This window comes from Penicillium malachiteum, assembly GCF_028827825.1.
Source record: "Penicillium malachiteum strain IBT 17515 chromosome Unknown utg000004l:1.0-4883003.0:1.0-4884900.0, whole genome shotgun sequence".
NCBI classification, from domain to species: Eukaryota; Fungi; Ascomycota; class Eurotiomycetes; order Eurotiales; family Aspergillaceae; genus Penicillium; species Penicillium malachiteum.
The window spans coordinates 896,800-923,944 of NW_026643097.1; the positions used below are offsets into that span (position 1 = coordinate 896,800).

Below are 27,145 nucleotides of genomic sequence, written 5' to 3' on the forward strand. Positions count from 1 at the left end.
CGAATCAGAATGGATCACATGACCGATCAGGTGATCTCCAGGCAGAATTTATGTGCGTAATTATCAGAATGAGAAAACCAGACCTGTTGATACATCCCATTGGCGACCGCCTACTGCATTAGACATTGTAGTCTGTCAGAAATTTTAGTGCTTGTAAGAAATTTAACGGTTACGAGATAGTTGTGAGATAATTACTCTATAATCATTGTAGTACTACATGTGTAGTTCTACCTTATTATTATAACTTGATTGAAATAACCTTTTAAGGTTGGAAGCTTGCCTACTACCTAAAGTTCATTGAGTTAACTTAACCGTGGAACCATTATAGATATATTACCATAGGATATGGTAATCTCGTGGCGTATGGGCACGTTTTTTTGTGTTTTCTTACCAAATTGATACGGATATCATATCCACCTGGCACCTAGGCTAGGTACTGGGCAGTTGGCGGCAGTTGGCACCTGGGGTCCCGGTGCCAAGGCGGATATCCGCAGTAGAAAAGCTGACGTTTTCTGTCTCATTGAACTTACCTTTTACTATGTAATAGTTTTCCCATCCGTATGCACATGTCTCTAAATAATATTCCTCTACCAATCTCGGTTCATCCTGTTTCTACAGGTCTATGGTCCACATTTGTGTGGAGAACGGTGTCCATCTGCACATGTGTTCATTTTCTCCACTTTGGGCATTCCTGGAGGTAAGACAGCCACGTCACATTGGAAGTACGCCGAAGTACGCCAATTTATGAGTACAAACAGACACTGGCAGCATGAGGAATATCAATGTCATCCACGGATGTCAAACTTGAAGGCGCTCTGGGGGTGATCAACAATTTTGGTCAACTACATACGTAGTACTACCTAGTAATGACTTAAAACTTGAAGAAGTTACATATTCTACCTATACTGCATGTGCTACGTATACTACTATGTTTCCTATCAACAGACAGACTTGACGCGGCGGTAGAAATAAAACGAAGGATCCAATGTTTTTGTTAACTTAAGGAAGATGAAACAAAAAAAAAAAAGTGAAAAGGTGAAAAAGTGAAAAAGTGAAAAAAAAATATAAAAATATAAAAAAATGAAACATTTGAGCAAAATAAAATAAAATTAAAAGGTGCAAAGGCCCGAGACAGGATTGACGGGCTCGCGCAATCGTTATAGCCACACTATGGCCTAAAGCGCGAAGATTTGAATCATACAGTTCCAAGGTTGCAAGTTGTTAGAATTCAGATCAATTACTGCAGATTTTCGGCTTGAAAGCATAACTAATCTTATCTTATCTGGAAGATTTTAGATACCTTGAATACACATGCCCAGGTGTGCATCCATGTAACCTTGGAAGTAGAAGAAGTCTTGGATCCGATATATGCGCTTCGCGACTGTAGCAGCGAAATTGGGACATGAAATCCATGTACTCAGAACTTGAGGGCTTGGCTGGGTAGGAAGCTCGGTTAAATGGCCACACTATATCATCAAAGATTCATCATAGTCTGATCATCTAACTTATAAGCGCCCGCACGGTACTAGTACACCCGCCCAGGTGTGTTCTGGAAAGCCATATTTACATAGGGACTCAGTCAGTAGTATCTATAGGTGACCGGTGACCTGGTACTCGATGTATGCACATCAGTAGCTACAGAGGTAGGTAGCTAAAGGTGAAGGCTAGCTGCTATACAGTTGGACAGATGATAGAGGAGTTGAGATGATTCTGCCACTCAGGTATTCCGTCAGGCGGTGGGAAAACTGACAGCAACGCCTATCAGCCCTGGGTGAATAGTACGAGCACAATCTCTACTCTGTAGTAGGTCATGTTCTCTTGTTTCAAATATTTCTTGTACTAGAATATTCAACCAAAAAAATATTGATCTCATATCTCTAGGAGTACTCTATGCATGTATGATTCGACACAAAACGTATTTAATCATATCTATTTCAATCTCTATTGTGGTATAATTTATGCTCCTTATCGAATTTCTCGGGAGTCACGTGTCATCGCGCCTTCGCGTTTTCAGAAATTCTGTGCTCCCAAAGCTTTTGTACCCACCACGACCCCCTTGTCATGGCTGGACCTATTTCGTGATTGCTATGATACCCTATTTGAACTGAGATCCGGAAACTATTCATTTAAAAAGACCATCTCTCCAATTGTTTGTTGTCGCCTGAACCTGACCGCGAGCCCGGATCCCTGCACCTAACCACATCTTGGATCTATCTCTTCTCCGAGGTTTCGATTTCAGCTTCGTCTGAGTCCGTGAAAACAATTGAGACACCGTCGCAATGCATTTCACCGATTCGGAAGCTGAGGAGGTGAAGTCATGGGTGGTAAAGAAGCTGGATGATATGTGCGTCATTTTGAGAGACCCGATATTTCAAAGCTCCTTGATTCGAGAAACCCGGCTAATTTCTGTCCCTATTGTCTATAGCTCTGACGCAGATTCCGATGTCCTTGCCGACTACGTCCTCGCGCTCATAAGGACGGACGCCCCAGATGAGGAAATCCAAAAAGCCTGCTTAGAAAACTTGGATGATTTTCTACGAGAACGTGCGCTGAAACCCTCACCTACCCTTTCAATTGTAGCCATCGCTAATGAAAACCAGATACCGAATCTTTTGTGACTGAGCTGTTTACATACATTGCCGCAAGAAACGCTCCACCCGCTCCCCAACCGCAGCACATCTTCTCTGCAACTGCCCAACCATTCAATCCTCCCACCGGCCCAAGAAGCGATGCCAATAGCCGGAAACGGTCATTCAATGAGGGATTCCAGGGAGAACAAGACCGCGATGATGGTGCTCTCCAGAACCGCGCTTTCAAGACCCCCCGAAGAGGTCGTGGCGGAGGTCGCGGTGACTGGGGAAGCCATCTGGCCCAGTACGGTGGCCAGCCATTCGCCCAGCCGCAGCAACAACAGCAGCCGCAGCCGCAGCAGGGTGGGTTCCCAATGATGTCTGGGTTCCCTGGATTTGATCAGAATGATCCTATGGCTGCTATGATGGCGATGCAGGGGATGGGTTTCCCTCAGATGCCCGGAATGCCACCTATGCCCGGAATGGCTGGCCAGCCTGGCATGGAAAACCTGGCAAACCAGCGCTGTCCGTTCTATGATACCCAGGGTATCTGTTACCTGGGCGCTGCCTGTCCATACAAGCATGGCGAGGCTGGCGGCAAGAGCGAAGAATATGATCCCAGGACGGCCGGATTCATGGCTAGAGAAGGAGATTCTTTCCGGGGCGGCGAGCGTGGCCGTGGTCGTGGACGCGGCGGGTTTAGTGGACGAGGACGTGGCCGGTCCGATTTCTCGTCTGCTGGCCCCAACGAAGATCGTTCAAACACGACAATCGTGGTGGAGCAAATTCCAGACGAAAAATTCTCGGATGAAGCCGTGCGCGAGTTCTTTGGTCAATTTGGTAACATTGCAGAAGTCTCACTACAACCCTACAAGAAAGTGGCTCTTGTTAAGTTTGAATCATTCGCCGAGGCAAAGCAAGCGTGGTCAAGCCCCAAGGTGATCTTTGATAATCGATTCGTCAAAGTTTACTGGTCTAAGAGCAAGTCAAATGACACAAATGGGGAATCTCAGCCTGCATTCAACCAGGAAGAATTCGAGAGACAGCAAGAAGAAGCCCAGAGGGCGCACGAAGAGAAAATGCAAAAGCGACAAGAGACGGAAAGAGCCAAGGCAGAACTTGAGCGCCAAAGGGAAGAGCTCATGAAGAAACAACAAGAAGAAAAGGCACGTCTGATGGAGCGCCTCGGGGTCTCAGCGAGAAATGGCTCTGATGCGACTGATGGTCAACCTGCCACAGATATCGATGATGAGAATGTGAGCGAGGAGACTCGGCAGCTACGCGCGCAGCTGGCCGCTTTGGAGGCAGAGGCGCAAAGCCTTGGCATTGACCCTGCTCAGGCTGATGCTGCGGGCCAATTTGGTCGCGGTGGATACCGGGGTCGTGGCGGATACCGCGGGCGTGGTGGATACCGTGGACGCGGAGGCTATGACCCTTCATATCGCGGCGGCTACCGTGGTCGTGGTGGGTTCGCCGCTCGTGGCCGTGGTGGTGTGCTGCGTTTAGACAACCGACCTCGACGAGTTGCTGTGACTGGTGTTGAGTTGAACTCTGACAAGGATGAAGCCCTGCGTCAACACTTGATGGTAAGTTAGAACTTTTGTTTATACCCAAAAATAAGTTACTCGAACTAATTGATTATCCAGGGTGTTGGCGAGTACGAGTCCATTGAGCCCAATCCTGGCCAGTCCGACTCTGTCGTCGTGGCCTTCAAGGAACGATACCAGGCCGAGAAGTTTATGTTCAGCCCCTGGAATATTCCCACTGTGGGCGAAGTGCAACTCGCCTGGGTTCCTAACCCACCGATCACATTACCCGCTGCCACATCAACGGAGGCGAAGAACGACATCGGAGATTACGAACAGGATACTGTCATGGATTCAGCAGATCTTGCACCAGCAGTGAACGCGCCACCTCTCCAACCGCCACGCGATATGGACTATGATGTTGCCGAAGATGATAGCTGGGGTGCATAGTAATATCTCTTTCATTCAATTTCATGTACCATTGAAACCCTGTGCATATAGGCTACATTTATCTACATGTTGCTCGGAGCAGGAGCCTTTCGATGTTCTCCCTCTCTGCTTTGAATCTCTTCCTTTTTCATCCATTGTAGACACAAGTATAGATACCAAAACCCATAGAACTTCAAGTTCAAGTCTGAGCTCGATTCTAAGCTTGAATGTCCTGTGGTATCAACTCAACCATATACCCATCCGGATCAGCCACCATGGCAAACTTCTCAAAAAACCACGCATAATCCGCATGAAACTCCCCCTTCCCAATCCCCCTCTCAGCTTCCCATTCACTTAAAGGAACAGACTCCCTCGAACAAACCCCCGGTTCCTTCAAAATCGTCACCCCAGCTCCACGCAACCTCTCCACCGCACTCACAACATCCGGAACCGTGAATCCCAAATGCGCAAAGCCCAAATGAGGAGGAACATTGCCATTCGAAACAGTTGTCTGTGAATCTGCACTTGACCCAGTCTCTCCAATCCCATTCTCAGTCCCATGCACATGGTACAACTCCAACAATCCCTTCGTCCTCATCAAAACGGGTATCTCTGCCGTTTCCCCCGCCCATTTCCCCACCTCTCCATCTTTTGTCTCAGGTGGTGGGTGTCCAAGATAATAGATCGTGAATGGTCCTGCATTCATGCTGAAGATTACTCGCATGCCTAGGAGATCGATGTAGAAGTATAGAGAACGAGCTGGTTCTGTAATGCGTATTGCGAGGTGATTTAGGTGGTAGTTCTTTGTTGCGGTGTCTAGATTTGGTGGGTTGAATGTTGGTGTTGGACCGCCCGGGGAGAATAGACCTTCTTTTGAGAGAGGGAGAGGGGATTGGAAGGAATTGTTTTTTATCATTTTTGGGGTTAATGTTCAGATTGATCCCGTTAACTTCAAGTTGCTGTGTGTGTTTGTGTTAGGTGTTTTGTAAGTGATGTTGCATGGGATAACTTGAATATGTTGCGGGGCTTCGATTGATTGGCGTGCGACTTGGCTCTCAAGGGTTGATACTAGCCCTGAGGTATGTAAATGTATACTTCGATGTTAAATACTATTGAAAGAACTGCTTGGATTCGGAATGCATCACTTATTAGTAATGAATGACTCTGATTTAATTCCAATTAGCTATGCTTAAGGCCTATGTGGTCTGTGTATGGGGATGGGTGAGAAATCCTATATAATTGAGTGAAGGGGAAGAAGGGTAACAACTCAGCCCAGCTGGCCTAGCGGTCAGCGGTCTCTGACTCTTAAAAAGGACAGAAATATTGATCAGGATAATGTCGGGTCCTGGTCAGTGGCTGAACTCACACCGGCGGGCGGGCAGGGAAGTAGCTTCGACCGAAGCTACGGGCATTCTTTTTTTAAAAAATTTTTGATATTTTTTTAGAAAAATTTTAGACTTGCTCTTTCTACTCCTCTTTTCAGAAACCAAAAATAATCAATATTGATTGAGATATCAAGGATTATGGTTTGGGGATGGATGTATCAAGTGAGGCTATTCGCAGTGACTATGTATTTTGCACAATGAAAGGGTTCGATCCCCGCGCTGACCTTTTATTTCCATTTCTTTCCTCTCGAGTGCTCATAAAAATGCAAGCTTTATTTGAGGTTCTTCAAGCTCCATGAAATATCCATACACAACATTTGAGATGACAGGAGTACTAAGTCATAATATACTATCTAAGATCGCGATATTCAAACCAATTCCTGTCATACCGAGCTCTCAGCTGCCAGTGAGTCATGCTTTGGTAGAATATTACCCCGTTGATCTCGCCAGAAAAACCACGAGATCGTAATAGCCCCCTTCAAAGCAACAGCAAACCACAAGCTACTCGCCATATCTGTGGTCCGTGAGAGTCCCCCAGAAGTCATTGCACCTAAAAACAAAGCCAGAAACGACGCAATTCTCCTATTCCGTTTGAGATTCCCAGACCAAGGCCGTGTATATAACTTTGTATCCGCCAGTAAGTCACACAGGAGAGTAGTAACAACAAGGGTTGGGATCTCGTCGAACGCCAAAAGACGCGATGCGCATATCTGTCCCGCTGCTTGGAATGCTAGCAGTGTTATGGGAAAAATTTGGATCCATGCGATCGGGGCTCGTGGGTTCTCTGGTCTGGGATCGACGATTCCTGCCTGGACTACGGCCGCGGCAACGATAAGCGCGGCTGTTTGCAGTCCGAAGGAGAGTATCAGAGATGATCGACGGACGGGATTTAAAGCGCGAAATATATGGATGAAGAAAATGTTGCTTAGTAGGAAGACGACGATGGCGATGAGGGATTTTGCCCAGAGGTAGGCAGGGTATCTGGGCTGACCGGATACGCCGAGCGCGAGGAAGACTGTATTTCCTGTTATTTTGTTAGCTGAAGCTTTGAGATGGTTGACTGGGTCGATATACCTGTTTGCATACTGGAGAAACTACCCCATGCGTTGAAAGATAAACCATCAACTAGGCCGCTGACGAATCCACAGATGATTAAAACGATGTCCGCGTGTTTGGGGTCTAGCTCCATGAGCAGGTATTGTGCTGTGCGGGTAAGAATGCTGGCTGCACTTGTTTTTGATGTCGGATCACGCGGGCCTTCAATATCAAATGTTACCCGGAGCGTGTTATCGACAGGCATGCCACTTGGACTCAATATAGACCTGATATTTCTATCAGGACTGTGCTCTGTCGTTGCAGATGAGAGTGAGCGTGTAGAGCCGGGCATTGTGTGTGGTGTAGAGCCCATGTGAGATAGGATTATAGTATGAAACAAAGTATTCGACTGCGGTTGGTGTTTCATAGAAGGATTTGGAGCTTAATCCTTAGCTTGGGCCAGTATAAATACTCGTAGCTTTTGGGTAGTGATTGACTCTGATACAGAAAGAAAGAATATCTGAAACACTGCCTAGCAAGGATCTGCGAACGTATGGGTTTCGTGATTGTCTTGGTATCTTCGTGTTTTTCGTATAGCTGATGCCCAGTCTCCAAAACATGTGCAGATTGACTTGGCTTGCATTGATTTCAAGGAAACCACCTGGTCTCTTGCTCAAAATACGAAACGGGTGCTAACATGCAGCACATGGGTCTAATGATAGATCATTCTGGCTCATGCACATGTGGAAAGTGGGGTTTGGTTCTTCTATTTAGCAACATTGGCAGATAGATCATTTCCAGGGAATAGATAAGAGACTGACGACATAGATTCTTATCATATAGCTTTGCATATTGTGAGTGAAGCTTCTTCATGTTTATCGCCACATGCAATTAAAGATCTGGGTTGCGCCAAGTGCATTGCCTCAGCGGTCCACGAATCTGAATTTCTCTTCAACAATTGCTCGTCAATGTTCCTGTGACACAAACGAATGCTGATATGAAATATTTGATTATAAATTCTTAATAATCTTTGAGGAAAGAGCGACAAGAAAAACAGTGAGGAAATAAATAAAAAAGTTCAAGTTAGCGAGGAAGGGATCCCGGATCACCACTAGGTCAGCAGCCCCTGGTATTAGACGAAAGGATCTTTATCCACGAATATAACTTGTTTGTCTCATCAAACTTGAAATTAATGTAGTTTGTGATATTGACGATGATCGAAACCACAAGTGAACTCGAATAGCATGACTTCCAAGGTTTCGATGGGTCAATCACACCTGGTGATGCATTACTGTCCAGTGGAATCATATTCTTAATTGGCGCCTAGAGCAATTAGATCGATGGGTCCAAGATGATCGACAAAATAAACCTTGGAAATATCTCTATTACACTCTATGGTTCAACTGGTTCAACATCGCCTAGGCAGGGTTCCAATGTTCACGAATCACGCCAAGGTTCCTCCGCTCGGCGGGAGCCTAGACATTCCTCTGGGCGGAATCCGCTGAGAATTCTTACATTGTCGTTTCATCCTTGCAATTGCGGCGCACGACATCAGATGTAAACTGACATTCTTATTCTCAATAATACCAACAGCCTTGCCATGTACATTGTAAGAGCTAGGGAAAAGTACTAAGGCTGCCCAGGTGTTCTGAGTTCATGCAGCGGGAGCGTTGTGGCGAAGAAATTGATACGTCGCTCATTTTTGGAAGAGCTAGCTGGATTTCACTTGACTAAGAGTTCCAAATCCTGGGTTGAGATATTATGAGAATCTTTCAATTGAATTGAGAGAATGCACATTTGATATAGTGAAGAATAAGATAGACGCCGCTCGAATGGATATCCTCATGACCCACGTAATCAAAGGATAAAGGTTTTTCGCAGTTGTGGGTCAAAATTGAGAGGAGAAGTTGGACAACAGGTCAATCTGAAACCGTGCGACGGATACTCCGTTACGGAGTATCCGTAGATATTGCGGAATTTGCGGTGTAACTATTGAAGCCAGAAACCCCAGAAAACCCAGGTAATACTGGAGCTGATTACAAATTCAAATAAACCTTCCACATCTGGAATAAAAATTGGAAGATCTTAGCCGGGAGGTGAACATTTTTGAAGTAAAAGAATGCAATAGGTCAATCTGTACTCATCCATTGAATTCTATGACAGATTACTAATTGTCATATTTGAACCATTTCCAAGGGTTCCAAGGTTGTTTCGCTGCCCCGCCAATTCCCCCCAATTAATGATTATTCATATGAACTAAATGTTCTGTAATATCGGATCCATTCAGGGGTATTTAAATAACTTGAGTTCCTAGTAGAAATGTTGCCATAACTATAAAATCTTGCTCATCTTTGCGTGAACTCCTCCATACTTCCTCACGAACCAGTACCTTTGCTTAAGTGCTTGTATCATTCTCTCCTACAAAATGTCTATCCCATTCTACGACACCTCTATTGCCCCTGTCAAGCAGGCTCTTACCTCTCTTGCCAACATCGTCCGCAAAGGAGAGGAGCACGCCAATGGTGCCAACCTCCTCACTGCCTCCCTTCACGATGACATGAAGCCATTGAGCTTCCAGATCTGTCTTGTCGTCAACCTTGCCGAGAAGCTGGTCGCCAGAGCCACCGACACCGCGGTCCCAGAGTCCGTTATGGAGCTTGCCTCATTCGCTGATGCTCACGCACTCATTGAGCGGGGTCTCAAGGCTGTCGACGGTACCGATAAGGCCGCTATCGATAACAACGCCGAGAAGGTTGTCGAAGTTGGTATGGGCCCTGGTGTCAACTTCCCCATGCGTGTGGACAACTATGCCCACGCTTTCACCATCCCTAACATCTACTTCCATGTTGTTACTGCCTATGCTATCCTGCGAAAGGAGGGCGTGCCCCTTGGCAAGATTGATTACCTCGGTGCCTGGATGGGACCTTACCTTCCTCAGAAGGAGTAAGGTATCCGGATTATCGAAAAAAGGAACGGCAGAATGGACCACTATGAGTTATGAAACAAACATCAACAATAAATTCAAAAAAGCATTGCATTGCTCAATTTTTACTTCCCCTCCTTTCTTTTGAGATGAAAGGAAAAGAAATCCTTCAAATGTAGACTGAGTAGCTTAACCGTAGATATTACGGACAGGGTTTAACGCCACTGACAGGCATGTACAGATCGAAAATGGAATCATCGGCCCCATATCGGGTCTGTGCGGTCGCGCGGCTGTAATTGCTACATCAATATCCAATAAGAAAACCGAACCCAAGCTAAGGCTAAAATTGAAACAGCCTATTGAGACACAGCAGGTACTTTCTACTCCGTATATCGCGCATTATATGGCTGGGCCGTCATCATACGCGATAAGCGACAATCGGGTTGGGCTTCTAAGGCTATTGTTACACTAGTTATCGCAAGCTGTGCAGGTGGAATCCGAGAAGACCTGAGCATAAATAATATTGGACAAAAAGAAAATGCAAGGATTTTTGGACCTGAAGAACTGGGCCAGCAAGTCATCCAGATGTGCAAATTGTAACGTAAGGCAGCTCCCTAGCCTAAAGCTGTCAGCCTCTTATTGCTGCATTTCCTGGAGTTTTCATGTTACTAGAACCAGCTGTAACTCGGGACTTCAAACAGTTGATAGAGAAAGAGAAGAGATTCAGGAGCCGAACATTTAGCAAGTGAAACATGTCAGTACGTAGACTCGGAGTTTCAAATTAGAACAATGATCAACTTGAAAGAGGCCGAGGGGCGAACCATAACAGGGAGGTTTAAGCAATCCTCAGAGTCAAGCAGACGATCTTAACACTCGGGATTTAATATTAGTAGTGAGCATTTTGACTGACCTATCAAAATTAGATGAATTCAAATATTTGCCTCGGAGTGTCTTCCTGAGTTCATATAAATGATAATATCATATCTTCGGACATCTGGAGTGACCGAATATAGTATTGAAATCACCCATACTAATATTCAAAAGGGCGTATGGACACTCGCACAGCCCCACAAATGACTGGCGCTTTCTTTGGTCTTGAAGTTTTCTGAACTTGAGATAGTACATTGAAATTTGGCTTAATAATGTCTAAGAAGTATTTGTTGGATGAATACAAGTTATCAGGACCATGTAGATAGACAATGTAGATAGACATTTGGGTTTGATTCCTTACTAGTAAGTACGTGACATCTTGAATAAAAAGAAAAAGTAAAAAAAAAAACTTGAAATATATAGAGTATTTGAAAATATCCATCATATATCAGCACCTTTATGTCTGAAAAGCAATGATCAACCCCCGCAAATATCACAAGAGAAAAAAAATAAAAATGTCAAAATCTATGGGGCTGGTGATGTTTCTATGGATCTGTCCTATTGTAAATTGCCATATGAATCAACTAACAAGTGGATCACTGTTTGACCTGTCACCTGTCTGATCTTCGCCCAACTCTGCAATTCAGGAGCGAGAAATAATAACCATGGAACTATCTCTCATGAGTCATTAAGATGTGAAAGTTTAAGTTGAGCAATAATTTGAACCTTGGAATACTAGTAGTACCTAGTACTATGTAGTAGTAGTAGTTTAAATATAGTGATAGTAGTCAGGTGACAACCTTGGAAGGTACCATCACTTACTACTACCGTTATCTTTCTTTCCCTCTCTTTCTTCACACATTAAAACGCGATTCATTTCTTTTCATTGACAGCTTTTAACCTCTACTGGAGTGACTGCCTTATCGCAGTCATTCTCGAGATCGTGATTACATCTCCCCCCGGAAAAGAAAAAAAGGCCCCAAAGGTGGGGCTGACAACAGTGAGAAGTCAAGATCGGCTTGATTTACCTCCATTTCTCTTTAGCGCCTTGACAACCCACTTGTACCAAAGTGTGACAACATGGACTTCTTCACACCCTCTCGAGGAAACATTGCGTCGTGGATGAGTCGGACACCTGTTCCGCCTAACGATGAAGGGAGTCCCATGTTCCAGTTGTGGCATCAATATGATCCTGTTCAAGGCTGGGTCTCCACTCGCTGGGATGATAGCGACCCGGCAGAGTCAACCAACACAAAAGATACATCCAATATAACACTCCTGACATGGAACATCGACGCAGCAGCGTCCCGTGAACCGGAGCGAACTAAGGAGATAATCAACTTCATTACTTCGCGGGATCCTAAAGTCGATATTGTTTTCCTGCAGGAAGTCTCAAAGTCAGCCTTGCGACACATCTTAGAGGACGAACGCATTCGCGAGTCCTGGATTTCAAGTGAACCAGATGACTCAGCTTGGGGCAACCGACCATTTTCAACGATGACCTTAGTATCCAAGACGCGTTTTACCCTAAGGTTAGACTCTGGAATCCGCAGTATTGCTCGTGGTCTCATCTGGCGCGTGAAATATCCAAGCCACTTTGGTCGAGATGCGCTATGTTGTGATCTTATTCTTCCTCCACAAGGGTTCGGACAATCAAGTACGCGAATACGTCTGGCCAATGTTCATCTGGACTCACTACCGATTAAACCATCCCATCGACCCACGCAGCTATCTACTCTTACTTCCTTTCTGCAATCTGCAGGCTGTGGACTAATAGCTGGTGACTTTAATCCAGTTCTTCCGGAGGATGCCATCCTTGTTGAAGCAAATGGTTTAACTGATGCTTGGAAGGCTCTTCATGACAACGACCCTGGTTTTACATGGGGAGTAGATGGAAAGCAGCGCTTCCCACCAAGCCGACTCGATAAAGTTGCTGTTTTGGGACTGGTGCCTCACAGTATCGAAGTTTTGGAGCCCCAACTTCTTTCAACTTCGGTCCAATCGGAACACGAAAATGATGACGCTCCAGAAGAGGTCTTCTGGAGTGACCATCACGGCTTGCTTTGCTCTTTCAATCTTTCTTAAAGCAAGCTCCTGCAACTTTTGCTGGAAGGCTGACCGGGTATTATTACTGAGGCTCGCAGGCAGGGCCTCTTATGCCGAATATTCGGGTTGAAAATGATAAGCAATTACGAGCACCTGAGGTATCAAAGTGGAGATTTTCTTTTCATTGAATGCCCGATGCATTATCGAATCTTTTGGTACAAGTGGTAGTGATAGTTGGAGCGGAGTTTTCCCCGCTGTAGGAGTATGGAAAAGCTTTGAATCCATGGTCATGATTATGGAAACACTCTGTAGATCTGCCTAAGACTGGGTTCTCATATTTCCGTATTGCTTTCAAAGTTTTTAGTCGTCGAAGAATGGATGTTCCATTAATTCGCGAGCAGTCTTCCTCTTCTCCGGAAGCCAAACGAGCATTTCTCGCACAAAGGATAAAAATCCCTCTCGTTCCTTTTCTTTGATAAATGGGACTGTATCCTCTAGACTGCGGTCTGGAATCAAGCCCTTGCAGAGAAATTTATCTTGAGCACAGTCAGTATTTGGACACTGGAACACGGCAAATCGGCGAACCCACCTTCTGCATCAAATCGGCGAACCCACCTTCTGCATCAAAGAAAGGGCCACCGAAACATTCTTCGGCGCTATGGGATAATATTTCAGTATGATCGCTAACAGGCCCAGGCCAGCCGAACTCTGCCATCTTCTATGATTTCGAGAGCCATTCTTCGGGTGGCGGCCCAAGTAGCGCAATCATTTCGGCAAGGTGTGCTTTCGCGTCATATCGACCATATTCGTCTTGTACTTGTTGAAACAGCACTCTGTGCCCTAGCATATTCCATAACTAGCAACATTTTCAGCAATTAAATGAAGTAAAATAAAGGGAATCATGAATTTTGGTGAAGTAGATTCAAATCTTACCATCACGCCAAAATTCCAAATATCTGCCTTGAAATCCCAGCCAAAGCCAAGAATGATCTTTGGAGCACGGTAATGATTAGGTTGAATAGGATTAATTCCCAAAGCCACACCCTCTACTCCGTCTCGAGGGGGTGGCTTCTCCAGCCTAAGTGCATTTCCGAAATCAGTTATCTTAGGGAACATCTTTCGGAACGAGAGGACCGAAGTTGTTATGACAGAGATAAACAGTCCGCCCCTCTGCATCAACTTTGAATTCCATTGCCTGTCGTCGTTTAACAAAGTCAGTCAAAATTTCCTCGTTTTCGAAGCTCATGAATTGAGATCTAAGAAACTCGTTAAATCTTTCTTAAACAAAAAAAAACGTCATATTGGCAAAATTGACAATGAGTACTTACCAGCATGAACGACTTCGCACTCCGAATGAAGATAATCAAGGCCATTAAGAATAGAGTAAATGTAGGCTTTTGCTAGAGGCAAAGGAATCTCCCGATCAACGAAACGATCCTGGAAAAGCCAAAAAGGGTCCCTCAGCGGTTCGTACACAAGACATTTGTGCTTCCCATTTGGCCCAGTTACACGAGTTCATCAAGACATGCTCGTACAATCATATGTCCAGGGTGTTTCGGATTTTTCTGCCTGATGTAGCTTTCAAGCTCCTTTGCATAATCGGCTTTGTCGGAATCGTTACTGTTGATGATTTTCAATGCGACTATGTTTTCAGCTTGCCATTTTAACCTGATCATATAATTGTTAGCACTTTGACACAGCTGGTATGAGAGACATATGTAATCAGCGTGATTGGAATTGTTCAATTATGACTCCAGGGCTCGGAGTTGGATGTAGTATACCTTGAGATATCTCGGGCGAACCACACAGTTGATTGTGTTCCAAAGCCGACTTTCAAAACTAGTTGGAATTTATCCGCTAATAATTCCCCTTGTTTTGCTGGATAGTAAGCTCCTGAGTCATACCCAGGAAACTTCTCCTCGTCAATAAGTTTGTGTTGGGGAATTGAAGGTCCAGGGCTGGGTGGAAATTGCCAGAGTGATTTTCGGGCAACAGAGGTCAATGTACGCCGTTGTGTCAAGGTCAGCCGTAGGAGATGTACCATTATGCCATCCAGACCATTTGAATTTCACTGTCAAACGTAGTAGAGGGAATATCAAAAGATTGAGCTCGACTGTCTGTCATAAACAGTCACTGGTGTGGAATGACTAATCGCCACGGAATATCCATCCCCGGGGGCCTTGTATACTTACAAAGGTGCGATTGAACACAAGTCCTCACATGTGCACGCACTGTAGCGGTGAGTTTTGGAAAGGTATCTTCTCCAGATGTCAGTACTCAATATTTGAAGTGCTTGCCCAGAAAGCATCCTATTCACATTAACTTGTAAGCACCCATGCAGTACTATACCTGCACATGTGCAGGTATGTTCACGTCTTCTCAGGCAGCGATGTTCACATAGTTACTTGAATACTCAGTTAGTAGTATGTAGCGACAACTGGTGACCTAACCCTCTTTGTATGTAAGTACCTACGGGATTATCTGGAAGGGAAGGCTAGCTGCTATTTAGTTGGATATAGACAACTAGTCTAGGGATGAACTATGGGCGGATTCTGACCATCTGTGTATTCTTCCAGGCAGTGAGGAAACTCGAAAACCCCCTGCCGAATTAAGTTGTTAAGTGCACTTCTTCTACGCTTGCAGCGTTCGAACACTATTCAGGATGTAAATCACAAAGTTCCATTGAAAATTGATGCATTGAACACAAAGAAGCAAATAAGAATCGAAATGATGTGCATGGAGGGTATCTTGACCAAGGCATAAGGATATGCACCTGAGTATGAGTATGCAATGGGAATATCAACAAGAGAAAAGGCACCACAGGTATTGTACAAGTCCAGATCAACCAAAAAGTATGAATCACTCTATAGGTACAATTTCCACGCCGTCTGGAGCAGGCCCACTAATGGAGCCACCCTTGCGGTGATTCTGCATACCAAGAATTTGCCATGCACGACCCATCATGCCATGTCCAAGACCCTGAGGGAACTCGACAGAAGCTTTGTGAGCATGTTTCGGCATACGATCACGTAAAGCACGCTCGCGCTTAGCGGCTGCGAGACGGTCCTGTTCACGCTCGTGGTTGACAATCTCATCGCGCCATTCGGCCCAGTGCTCGTAGTGCTCGCGCTGTTGGAGCACCTGGTACCGGAGCCGAGACTTGGCAGGGCGCCATGTGGTACGATTGGCGGAGCTACCATCATCGGTTGTCGATGGGATCATTGTGGACTTCAGGTCAGAAACACGTGAATCCTTAGTCAATTTAAGCAGATGAGTAAAGACATCCCGGCTTTCCAGGGCAGTGCGTTGAATCTTCTCTTGCTCCACTGTAGGGTCCGCCCGGGTGAGAGGAGCGTCAAGCCAGGAGTACATGTCAGTCGACTGCTGGATAGAGTACGGGTCCATGCGATTGGCGCGGCGGTTTTCTTCGCGCAAGAAACGAACAGCTGATTGAAGGCTCTCAACCTCAGCACGCAGAGTCTCATTCTCATGCATAGCAGCGAGAGAAGCTTCGTTGTCGATAACGAGACCATCGCCTGTGGTCTTGACGCCTGCAGTACCGGAAACACGCTTCATGCGTTCCAGGCGAGTCTTGTATTCATCCCGCTCTGCCTCGGCGGTTTGGAGTTCTCTCTTCTGTTGCTCAACAGTCTTCTCCAGCTCCATTCCATTATTCTGGGCCTCTTCAATCTTCACTTCCAGATCCTTGACCATGGACGCCTTCTTACTCGCCTCCTTCATTCGAGATTCCAGAAGTTCAATCTTGATGCCCTGCTCCTCGATCGTATTGTCCTTGACACCAAGAGCAGTGGAAACTTCGTGGACCTCGTTCTTCAGACGACGAATCTCTTCATCAGCATCAGGCGAAATGGTCTTGTTGGACTTGAGTTCGTCTGCTCGCGCGATCCAGGGGAATGTGCCCCTCTCAAACTCGCTAGTACGAGAAAGATCAGTGGAGATCGAATCGAGCTCGTCCATCTGGCCAGCCAGCGCACGCAGTTTATTCAGAAGTAAAGAGAACGGATCATTACTTTCTGCGGGGCTTTCTGATCCTTGGGTAAACTCTGCGCAAGCTTGCGACATGCTATCCAGCATCTCTTTGAGGGTGTAAGGTTCGACACGACCTTCGTCACTAGTCAGACTCAAAACAGCTCCCCCGAGCCTACGGGAAAGTTCTGAGAGCTCGCGAGTGAAAGCCTCGGTCTGCTTAAATGGCTCATCGGCCTGCTTTGAAAGTGCAAGGGATCTCGAGCGCAAATCTTCGAGGGCCCGATATATCTTGCCCATGGCTACCTTGTAACCGCGGGAGTGAGAAACAAAGGCATCGAGCTGCTTAAAAGCAAAAGCTCTTTCTTCCATGCTGTCATCACTCTCAGTAGGGTCGTTAGCCTCATTGCCTTCACTGCCCTCCTCCGCTTCATTCTTTTGTTCCGGAGTTGGTAGTTTAGACTGGATGAGAGACTTCAGTCGAGCGATGGCTGTCGCTGCATGATCGAGGTATGACTGAGATAGATTTGCTCGCATGGTCAATTCACCCGCAAAGGTCTCTGGGCTGGGTGGTAGAAGGGTTTCTGCCAGATGTGCCAGAAGCGCGATCGATCTCTGCAATTCCACCGCAAACTTCTTCATATTGACCTCATTCTTTTTTAAGCTTTCAATCCAAAAATTGAGAGTGCGTTCAACTGGTTCCATCTCAAATAAAGCAGCCTTCATACCTTCGAATTGATCTGGCGTGCAAGCGTTAATGTAGCTGACGAATCGGTCACAAACGCTGGAGATCCACAAGAGGTGCTCAGAAACTTCCAAGGCATTAAAAATCTCTTCGTGGCTAGAAATTGCTGACTGCTCAGCAATACGCTCGCGAATAGTGCTGTTCATAACAACAGACTTAAAGCTGACACGCTTGAATCGCAGCAGCGCCAGAACAGCGTTCCGTTCCCCGTCGAAGTACTCTGGTAGATAAAGCTTGACAATTGAGAGATGCTGCGCAGCCTCTTCGGATTCCATGCGGTTAAGTTCCACATCGATAGACTTGGTTTGTGCCTTTGATACGGAGGCTTGGAGCTTCATGTTGAGGTCCATCATAGCCCGTGATCGGGTTGTGAGGTTAGTAGCTTCCACCTCTGAGATCTGCTGGGATGCTCGCATGTCTTCCAAATCAGATTGAAGATTTGTCACCAACTCTCTGAAGCGAGATAGTGTATATTCAAGGTCCTCAATAACCTCATCTTGCTGAACAATCTTCCGGGATTGCTCAGTGAACACGCCCTCGCGATAATCAATCTCTTCCTGGAGTTGTTTCTCAGTCTCGATGTGGGTATATTCCAGCTCATCGCTGATCTCCCTTAAGGCTTCCAAATCTTCGATGGCCGCTTTGAGCTCATTGATTTCTTCTTGGTACCGCATGTTCTTATCGGCGAGTTCTTCTATCATTTCTTCTGCGCCCAGCGCAGTCTCCAATTGTTGTTTGAGATCATCCACATTAGTCTCTGCGACCAATAATCTTTCCTTGGTAGCTTCGAAATCGGACTTCACTGCAGAGTATTCCTCGAGGTCTTGTTCCAATTCCTTGATCTGAGACTTCAGATCAGACTCTTGCTGCTGTGTCATATCACGAAGTCGAATGAGTGCCTCGCGAAGTCGTTCATTTGTCTTTTCCATTTGTAGCCACCCATGGCTGGATCGCTCTTCGGGGCTTGTCACTTGAGCAAACTCCTCGTTCTCCTCTCGGAGAACCTCCACCTCCAAGTTAAGTTCCTCCATCTTAGACCGGAGCGCATCACATTCGTGTCTGAATGCCTCCGCGGTTTCTTCCGCCATCTCTCGATCAAGCGCAGCCATTTCCATAAGCGACTCATGCTCAGCCTGCACTCGTTCGACTTCCTCCAAACGAGCCTCGCTTTCTTTAAGCTTCTTGCGCAAGTCAGTGATCTCCATTTGCTGGGGCTGATATTTCGACTGCAGCTTCTGAATGATAGACTCAAACTTATCACGCTCAGACTGGAGTTGTTCGAGAACCTTCATTTTTTCGCGGTCTTCAGTTCGCTTTTTCTCCATCACGCGGAGCTTGGTGTTAAGTTCTTCCAGTTCTCGGGAGACAGCAGAGCTCTGCCGTTGGGCTGTAGATCCTGGAGCTCCAGGGCGAGAGGCCGCAGAGCGGGTCGCAGCCATAGATTGTCTAGGTGGCTTGGCCGACGGTGCAGATCCCGCGCCCATGTCTGGCGAACCATCATCAGCAGCCATAGATTCGTTATCTGTTGGCTCTTCCGAAGGTCCGCTCACCCCTGTCTCATCCGATGCCTTGGTAGGGGCTGCTTGGCGTAAGGAAGGACGTTTTGACAAGGCAGGGCCAGTAGTGGACACATTGCTTTGGGAACCTGGTCGCGATGACCGTGTGGAGCCGGATATAGACGGACGTGATGCTCTTGGTGCTGCTGTCTGGGTTGTGGATGGTCCGACCGAGGGTCGGGTGGTAGGTGCTGGGCGAGGCCGGTTTGAAGCCACAACAGAAGTACGCGAAGCACCGCTGATCGAAGCACGGGGAGGAGCCGCTGAAGATAGATGTTTTGTCGGAGACTTTGTGGGAGACTGTCACATTACACATATTCATAAGTACTTGCGCGATGTATCAATGAGGACCAATACATACTCTCAGAGATGACCTTTGAGCCCCCCTCGGAGCCGGCGTAGGAGTGGACGCATTGATGCTTTGTCTTTTTAAAGCACTGGGCGGTATTCCTGCTGGTTTCTTCGAGCCCGCAGAGACTGAGACCCTGCCGGTGGACGTATTGGTACCGGGTCGGGTCGTTTGTTTACTCTCCCGCGGAGCTTGTTGTAGAACCGCGCCGATGGCTGTCGGCCGGATGAACATGCCAAACCCTGCCTCACAATCGAAGTATCGCTCTCCTTGAACCGCACCATCATTCTTTCCAGTCGCTTCTGTCAATTCCACGCCGATCCAGTCTCCAACTGCGAAGTGTGTGCTGCCGATGAAGCGTACGGTGGCCTGTCGTCCGTCGGTCAAGGTAATCACCGATCCAGGCGAAATATCTTGACCAGACATCTTGTCGAGAGCCAAAGACCCACGGTGCGCTGGAATTGTGGTCGAATATGTATGTGTTTGTCGGGATGAGTTGGGGGGAAGAGGGAGCCTCCATCTGGAGCACTAAGGAGTTACACGCGAACGCCGATCATTGGTGGCCTAAGGCACCGATGATGATATACGGAGTACATATACGCTCCATGTTCTTTCTGCGATCGCTAAGTCCTATAATATTAATTCAATAGGACTGACTAACTATTTAATCTGTGTTATTAATACTTCAAAATTCATTTCTTTCACAGTATCAGTGGGTGCTCAATAGCATGATGTTCAGTTATGCAGAGTACGCAGCGGCAAGATGCACAATCTGCATTGTAGATTCAGCTTTGAGATTCAGCTTTGTGCCAAGTTGAGATGAATAATTTTCATTCAGTCTTGGAGGGCACCAATATGGCTTCCTCTCCACTACGAGGCAGTTGCATGCTCAAAAAGCTGATATAGTATAGCATGTCGGATACTAGCACTTGAGTAGACGCAAAGATCGAGAATTTCCAAGATTCATTCACTCATAAATCAAACATAGATATAGATAGTAAAGAACTATGATATGACAGCCTTGGTTAGACCTTGGCAGATTCTCACTGATACACAATCATCTCCAGACCTCCAGCATACGGCATAGTAATTCTCCGGAACCGACTATCCGGCGCATCAACATACGCAAACAGCTCAGCATATCCAGCAGCAGCCTTGATTGTATTATCCGCAATAATCATAGCACCAGGTCGAAAATGCGGTTCCACGAGCTTCAGAGCCGGCAGGGCTAGTGGTGTCCAAACTAGAATGAGATGATTAGTCCTGACTTCGTATATCGAGTATCCTAAAAAGACAACAGAGATGGATGAAGGAAACTCACTATCCAGATGCAAAAAATCGACTGTACCAAGACCCTGTGCAAGCGTCTCACGAAGATCTCCAATTCGCAGATCAATCACACCATGAATCTCCTCTCCAGCCTTATCCCAGTTCTTCTGTGCTACCGCTGCCTTCGAGGGCTCCTTCTCCGTACCAATAACCCGAGCCTTGGAACTACCATCGCGAGTGGCATTCTGAGCTGCAGCAAGAGCAAGATAGATTGTACTCACGCCAAAGCTTGTGCCAGCTTCAACGATTGTCGTGGCGTTGATACTGCGGAGCAGCTGATAGATCAGTTCACACTTGTCTTGATCGAGTGCGATGAACTTGTCGCGCATGATATCGTCGAATTCATCGGTCGTTTGACCAGGTAGAGACTTCCATTCTATCTTTGATTCCTGGTTGAGGGATTGGGAATGAAGCTCCTGCAGAAATGATAGGAGTTGCGGGGATGCTGTGAGGGGGCTTCGAGGCGCCATAATGAATGGATGTTGGGTTGATTGAGAATTTGGATGAAGTGAATCGGAACCTTGATATACTTGCTATCGATATGGTGGAAATATGGATTCGGTTAAATACAATAGTCCACTCCGTGGATATGGCGTGGGTCAGTGAGTCAGAACGACTTCCAGATGAACTATGACGATGGCATGGATCTCTCGGCATCAGAATTGCCGGTCGGAATTGTGATCTGATAGATGTGCCGTATTTCCTCTACTCCTCCACGAACTCTCTTAGTACTCATTATAGTTGACTTAACGTAATAATTTCTGTCTTATATGACTATCGAGGACTAGTAGTTTCATCCTAGCTTCATTATTATCTGATCTAAACATTCCCCGCACAAGCCAAGTCTCCACTATCCGGCTTGTTCTAGCAACTCCGCATAACTACTCAATGACCTTCCAATCAAATTAACCATTTCCCAAATATAATCCGCTGTGAAAAGGCGCGCCCAAAGGCGGGTCACTGCAGCACTAAGCCTGGTATTAGTGGCTAAGAGCCACTCCCTCGAAACGCCATGCTGCACCTCCATCACCATTTCAATCACAAAGTCCCGCAATCGGGTCTCTTGCTCCGTTAAGGCCGAGCCTGGATTTGGCCCTGTCACCGCTTCTAGCCATTTAGCTAATACCACGGCACATTCAAGCGAGCACAGCGCATGCTGATTTGACCAGAGTGCAACTTGCGAATGCGCCACATAGCCGATCCCCAGTTTAACGGGTGTGCTAAGTGCGTGGGCACAGTGGAGTGCTGCTCGAGTCAGACGATCGCCACGTTGTACAGATAGATTGTCTTTAAGACTCTTCGCTATTTGAACCGGATCCCAGGATTGAAGCTGCCGTGCTGAACCACAATCGGCACTGAGTCGAATATACGCTAGCCGGAGTAAAGCCGCTGATGTGAAGGAGACTGGCCCGTGAGGGCTCAATGGGTCAATGGATGACTCCTGATTACGCTCCCAGCATTGACACCACCGCTCCAGTGCCTGCTCAAAGGCGTTGAGTTCTGGTGCCGGTGCTATCGCCAAGTTGGCGCGGTTGCTGCGGGATAAAGTGAGGCGACTGGCTTTTGTCATAATCCAGATATCCTGAAGCAAGGCATGTATCAAGACATAGCCTCCGAGTGAAGAGAAGCGCCCCACCTCGCCGTTAGGGTTGAAAAGCGCAGAGAGGGCATCTTGAAACTTCGGCTCTCCAGGACTTTGGCTACGAGCCGCCTGCCATGCGTCGGGTCCAGATGCCTGCCATTCTTTCTCAGTGCATGGCAAGTCCAGGCTGAGTTCCTCTGTAAGAATAACAGGCGGTATATCGAATACAATGGTGTGGATGTTGAAGAAGCAGAACACAATCAAATTTGTGCGTTTGACTCGCTCGCGAAAGATCCAGCTCTCCCAGGATCCGTCTTGTTCGGGCAATTGATTGAGACCTCCTTTCCTCAGAAGTGCTCCCATTGTACTTCGAATAGATAGCGCCTCCCAGTATGGTGGGTTGTTTAGAAACCATGAAGAAACGGATATCAAGAAAAGCAATGATTGGATAGTTTCAAGCATATCAACGCTATTTGTCGCATCTGCTTCTGGCAATGAGCCTGACTGGAACGTCCGTCGAACATGTTCCAAAGTAACAGGCTTCGCAATCTGATAGAGCCACATGCTAGTATCTGGCTCACGGCAATAGCGCGCACCTAGGGCAGCCATGGAAAGAAAATGGTGGAGGGATATAGAATCAACATCAAAAGTCGGTCTATGCACAACCGGGTAGTGATCATGATATCCCATCATATAACCTGTAAGACATCGTGATAAAGCATGCCGCGAAGGGAGAGTCGGATTTGGGACAACATTTGAATATTCGGCTAAGCCATGAAGGATCTTTTCTCGGCATTGCGCTGTTACTGGAATGAATCCTGTAGGTTGCCTTGCTTTGACGGCTGGAGATTGATATCCTTCTGGCTGGAGAGATGGTAGTTGTGCTCCATGGCGTGGAAGAACAGAGCTTGATGGTGTTGAGGCCGGCTCTGTCGTTGGTTCCCTATCGGATGTTTGCTCATACTCTGGGCCAGGAGAAAATTGTAAGGGAGGAAATAAAGGAAGTGGCTGGAAGGCTGGGGAGAATGGGTGGCTTGGTAAAGGAACACTATCTAAGAAAGACGTGAAATCATTCCCTTCATAGATACCGGTGGGAATACCACTCATTGGGTATGCAAAGTCAGATCCCTGAAGGGGCGTGGTTGGCCCTGCTGGAGAATTTCCCGGGTGAGACAGCTGCGAGCCAACCATGGACCCACGATGTACAGGCATAGTGGCCGAGTACTGGCCATGGCGCAGGGATGGTGACTGATGGATTGAATGCGCATGATCTGTCACGACCGAGGCTAATGTGCCTAGGCCATCTACGGTTGGATGGGCCGGGGATGGTGATACTGTTTGGTGACTACTAGCAGCGGGACTTGTCCCTGCCTGATGGGCTAGCCGCTCATGGCGCGCAAGTAAGTCTCTGGATTGAAATTAGAGATGTTTGGAATACAGTATGTTTCGAATCCCGCAACGTACTTGCGCGTGAACGCCTTAGGGCATTTCACGCAAACATACGGCTTCTCCTTGGTATCTAAGTCGGGGGTTAGTGGTGAAAAGCACTCATTGGACTACGGAAGGAACATCTTACGTGATCGATCATGACGTTGAAGATGCTCTAGTCGAGCAAAGGATCTAGAGCATCGCTGACACTGATAAGTTTTGTTGTTCATGGCTTCATGACGGGTGAGGTTGTACCGAACGGGAAGAAGGTGATGTCAGTCGGGGAGTTACAAATGAACTCCGATGATCTACCATTTTTAGTATTACCTGCAGACGATTGTCTCAATGACTCCGGTTATTTTCTATATCACTTAATTCTTCAGTTAGATGTTTTAAATTATTCTAATATAGAAAATTCAGTTGGATTTTGACAATTTTCTATATCTTCTTACTCGATCAATCTCATTCTTTGTCATCATTCAAGTTGTTTTAAGTCCCCGATGATCTCCAATTTCCTTCTCCAAATTGGAGATTTTCATGTGGAGAATCAGTTTTCCCTATCAGGAAAACATTAATAATACTAAATAAAAGGTGATAGAATTGAAGACTTGCATGAATCCCTGCATAATGATTCGGTAAGATCGCCGAACTACTTCCTTCTAGAAGTCATTTGTCCATATACTCCGTACTCCGGATGTAATTCCTCCTCTTTTTAACCATCTCCCATACATTGGCAGCTTATCAACTTCCCGGCCCCACAGAATCCATGTTGTCCCTTTCTTGGTTCAAATGTTGGAGATTTGCCGATTTTCCAGATTTCTCCAATTTATTTTTTCGGTGACTCTTTCCACCCAAGCTTATAAGTTGGGGCTCTGGCCCATTATGGCCCAAATTTATCCAAACGTGAGGGGATCCTGGTTAAGACATTCAACAAAGAAACAAAAAAATCCATTCGTGGGATAAGTGGCGTTGAATGGCATCTCATACATCTGTTGAACCCAAATTTGGGCCCGCAACCACTATGAATGAACGGGAGTCCAGCCCCGAGTCGTTGGTCGAATCGCAAGAGATAGAGTATCTCTATCTTGAACTAGAAACGCCGCTACCCACTCCATGCATCACCTTACCCCCATCTGCTGGCCAGTCTGCACCACCCGAGGCACCAAGTCTAGAGGAGTATACTTCGCCATTTCTGTGGCCAAAATGGCGTAAATGGATGATGACTTGGATTGCTTGTGGTGTTACAGCTTTAGCTGGTTATTCCGCGGGTGAAGTGAGTCCGGCATCTGAGGAGCTAACAAAAGTGTGGGGTATTAGCACGGTGGTGTATAACTTGAGCATTACTATCTTTTGTATTGGTTTTGCTCTGTCTCCTATGATTCTTGCGCCTTTTTCCGAAATCAATGGCCGTCGTCCTATTTTTGTCGTCAGTGGTATTGTTTTTGTTGGTATGTATAGTATTTACCTAGGGTTATCAAGTTATCCACGACCATGCTAACCAATCTACTCACAGCTTGTCTGATTGCATGTGGAGGAACACATTCCTTCGCTGGTCTGCTACTCGCCCGTTTCTTCCAAGGTTGTGGTGCATGTGAGTTCAAGTTTCTCTGTCAATCTTCATCCTTATATCCACATTATGCTAATAATTCCTCAGCTACATTCTCAACTATGGTTGGCGGTGTCATCAGTGATATCTTCCACGCTGAAGACCGAAACACACCCATGGCACTCTTCTCTGGAGCTGCATTGTTTGGAACAGGCCTGGCACCTATTCTGGCCGGTGCGATCGTCACGCATACCACCTGGCGCTGGATCTACTACTCTCATGCTATTGTTTCCAGTGTATTTGTGGTCATCATCTATTTCTTCTTTAAGGAAACTCGTGGCAGTGTTCTCCTTAGTCGCAAAGCGGGTGCTTTGAATAAATACTACGAGAAGCTGGAGGAAGCAGGCCATGTCGGCGTCATTATGTGTACCGAAGGTCAAGAGGCAGAGAAGAGCATCCGACGTATTCGATGGAAGGTCAAGAGCGATGAGCAGCGCACATCACTTGTGACAGCCGTCCGAATCTCCGTGTCTCGTCCCTTCCGTAAGTCCTTCCACAAATTTTTCCAAATATTCTCGCTAATACCTCTTCACAGACATGCTCTTCACAGAGCCAGTGGTTTTCTTCTTTTCTCTCTGGGTTTCCTTCAGCTGGGCTACCCTATACCTCCAATTCAGCTCCATCCCTCTCGTCTTCCGTATCAACCACAACTTCAACGTCGAGCAAACCGGTGCCGTCTTCACCTGTAAGCCAATAGCTTTCATTCTGATTAAAATGAGTACCATCACTAACGAATATTAGCAATGTGCGTCGGAGTCATCATCATCACCTGTGTTAGCATCTACCAGGAAAAAATCGCCATGAAATTCGGTAAACTCTCCTCCTCAGCTGAAGGTCGTCTCTACTTCGTCTGCGTCGAATCTATCCTCCTTCCTATTGGCCTTTTCTGGTTTGGATGGACTTCTTACCCCTCTGTTCCTTGGATCGTTCCTGCTATTGCTGTCGGCTGTTCGACTATGGGTATATTCTCCATCTACCTCGCTACATTTAATTATCTTGCGGATACATACCATCGGTATGCTAGCTCCGCTATCGCTGCACAGTCTTGCTGTAAGTTTTCTTTTGCACTTTTATGATGAACTATGAGAAAGGAGACGATGTTAACATTCTCCCATCCCAGGCCGAAATCTGCTTGGTGGTGTCTTTCCCCTGGTTACCAGTGCTATGTTTACGAACCTTGGATACCCTGAAGCATCCAGTTTGCTGGGCGCCATTGTGAGTTATGGATCTATGATGTCTTTTTTGGGGTTTACTAACAGAAACTGTGTAGGGACTTGTCCTCACTCTTGTTCCTTGGGTCTTGGCTTTCTACGGACCAAAGATCAGAGCACGAAGCAAGATGGCTAGTGTAAGTCTTGAGATGATATCAATCTTGAAACTTGAATCTCATACTGACTTTGTTTACAGGAACTGAGCCACTGAAAATACCTGCATATCTATGAGCAAAATTGAAGTCACATAATGCCGATAGAGATACTACTAGATTAATGTACATAATGCATTTGAGAACATTATCATATTGAAGCGAATGCCTGACATTGAATGCATTATGAGCAATGATACAATCATCAGACCTTGGAATGGATCATTATGTACCTAGATACAGAAAGTCCAAGGTTCTTGGTAGCCATTTAGGCTTGTATGAATAAACTCGACCTTGAAATCGGAATGCAAAATGCAAAATGCAATTGCCCCAGAATGCCACCCTTACCATGAATGTATGAGCCGTAAACACCTGACAGATAAATTGATCCACCAGACACCAAATCAAAATGATTG

At 46.3% G+C, this 27,145-nt stretch overlaps 11 protein-coding genes across 11 annotated transcripts; 4 read left to right on the plus strand and 7 right to left on the minus strand.

The window, feature by feature from the left end:
- Positions 1-2,279: 2,279 nt before the first annotated feature.
- Positions 2,280-4,546, plus strand: N7483_008489 (CCCH zinc finger and RRM domain protein; the record flags this gene model as incomplete). The annotated part of the gene is made up of 4 exons (XM_057091916.1): positions 2,280-2,344; positions 2,426-2,544; positions 2,601-4,156; positions 4,217-4,546. The coding sequence occupies 4 exons, from the start codon at positions 2,280-2,282 to the stop codon at positions 4,544-4,546; spliced, it is 2,070 nt and encodes a 689-aa protein (XP_056943090.1).
- Positions 4,547-4,742: 196 nt separating this feature from the next.
- N7483_008490 (putative lactoylglutathione lyase (Glo1)) lies at positions 4,743-5,441 on the minus strand (the record flags this gene model as incomplete). The annotated part of the gene is made up of 1 exon (XM_057091917.1): positions 4,743-5,441. The coding sequence occupies one exon, from the start codon at positions 5,439-5,441 to the stop codon at positions 4,743-4,745; it is 699 nt and encodes a 232-aa protein (XP_056943091.1).
- Positions 5,442-6,299: 858 nt separating this feature from the next.
- On the minus strand, positions 6,300-7,318 carry N7483_008491 (YoaK family protein; the record flags this gene model as incomplete). Its single annotated transcript, XM_057091918.1, has 2 exons — positions 6,300-6,934; positions 6,985-7,318. Coding segments are annotated over 2 exons (969 nt in total), but the record flags the coding sequence as incomplete, so codon positions are not given.
- A 2,052-nt stretch (positions 7,319-9,370) lies between these two features.
- Positions 9,371-9,892, plus strand: N7483_008492 (DUF1993 domain-containing protein; the record flags this gene model as incomplete). Its single annotated transcript, XM_057091919.1, has 1 exon — positions 9,371-9,892. One exon carries the CDS (start codon positions 9,371-9,373, stop codon positions 9,890-9,892), a length of 522 nt encoding a protein of 173 aa, XP_056943093.1.
- A 1,926-nt stretch (positions 9,893-11,818) lies between these two features.
- On the plus strand, positions 11,819-12,823 carry N7483_008493 (endonuclease/exonuclease/phosphatase family protein; the record flags this gene model as incomplete). Its single annotated transcript, XM_057091920.1, has 1 exon — positions 11,819-12,823. One exon carries the CDS (start codon positions 11,819-11,821, stop codon positions 12,821-12,823), a length of 1,005 nt encoding a protein of 334 aa, XP_056943094.1.
- A 321-nt stretch (positions 12,824-13,144) lies between these two features.
- N7483_008494 (SRSF protein kinase 3) lies at positions 13,145-13,499 on the minus strand (the record flags this gene model as incomplete). The annotated part of the gene is made up of 2 exons (XM_057091921.1): positions 13,145-13,320; positions 13,400-13,499. 2 exons carry the CDS (start codon positions 13,497-13,499, stop codon positions 13,145-13,147), a joined length of 276 nt encoding a protein of 91 aa, XP_056943095.1.
- A 3-nt stretch (positions 13,500-13,502) lies between these two features.
- On the minus strand, positions 13,503-14,828 carry N7483_008495 (uncharacterized protein; the record flags this gene model as incomplete). The annotated part of the gene is given in 6 exon segments (XM_057091922.1): positions 13,503-13,640; positions 13,718-13,954; positions 13,965-14,062; positions 14,113-14,243; positions 14,294-14,452; positions 14,566-14,828. The coding sequence occupies 6 exon segments, from the start codon at positions 14,826-14,828 to the stop codon at positions 13,503-13,505; spliced, it is 1,026 nt and encodes a 341-aa protein (XP_056943096.1).
- Positions 14,829-15,643: 815 nt separating this feature from the next.
- On the minus strand, positions 15,644-19,847 carry N7483_008496 (uncharacterized protein; the record flags this gene model as incomplete). Its single annotated transcript, XM_057091923.1, has 2 exons — positions 15,644-19,372; positions 19,434-19,847. The coding sequence occupies 2 exons, from the start codon at positions 19,845-19,847 to the stop codon at positions 15,644-15,646; spliced, it is 4,143 nt and encodes a 1,380-aa protein (XP_056943097.1).
- A 617-nt stretch (positions 19,848-20,464) lies between these two features.
- N7483_008497 (O-methyltransferase) lies at positions 20,465-21,220 on the minus strand (the record flags this gene model as incomplete). The annotated part of the gene is made up of 2 exons (XM_057091924.1): positions 20,465-20,664; positions 20,743-21,220. 2 exons carry the CDS (start codon positions 21,218-21,220, stop codon positions 20,465-20,467), a joined length of 678 nt encoding a protein of 225 aa, XP_056943098.1.
- A 380-nt stretch (positions 21,221-21,600) lies between these two features.
- On the minus strand, positions 21,601-23,990 carry N7483_008498 (transcription factor domain-containing protein; the record flags this gene model as incomplete). Its single annotated transcript, XM_057091925.1, has 3 exons — positions 21,601-23,740; positions 23,797-23,851; positions 23,909-23,990. The coding sequence occupies 3 exons, from the start codon at positions 23,988-23,990 to the stop codon at positions 21,601-21,603; spliced, it is 2,277 nt and encodes a 758-aa protein (XP_056943099.1).
- A 791-nt stretch (positions 23,991-24,781) lies between these two features.
- N7483_008499 (MFS transporter) lies at positions 24,782-26,788 on the plus strand (the record flags this gene model as incomplete). The annotated part of the gene is made up of 8 exons (XM_057091926.1): positions 24,782-25,208; positions 25,274-25,351; positions 25,415-25,849; positions 25,902-26,051; positions 26,108-26,416; positions 26,487-26,581; positions 26,637-26,714; positions 26,774-26,788. 8 exons carry the CDS (start codon positions 24,782-24,784, stop codon positions 26,786-26,788), a joined length of 1,587 nt encoding a protein of 528 aa, XP_056943100.1.
- Positions 26,789-27,145: the final 357 nt, after the last annotated feature.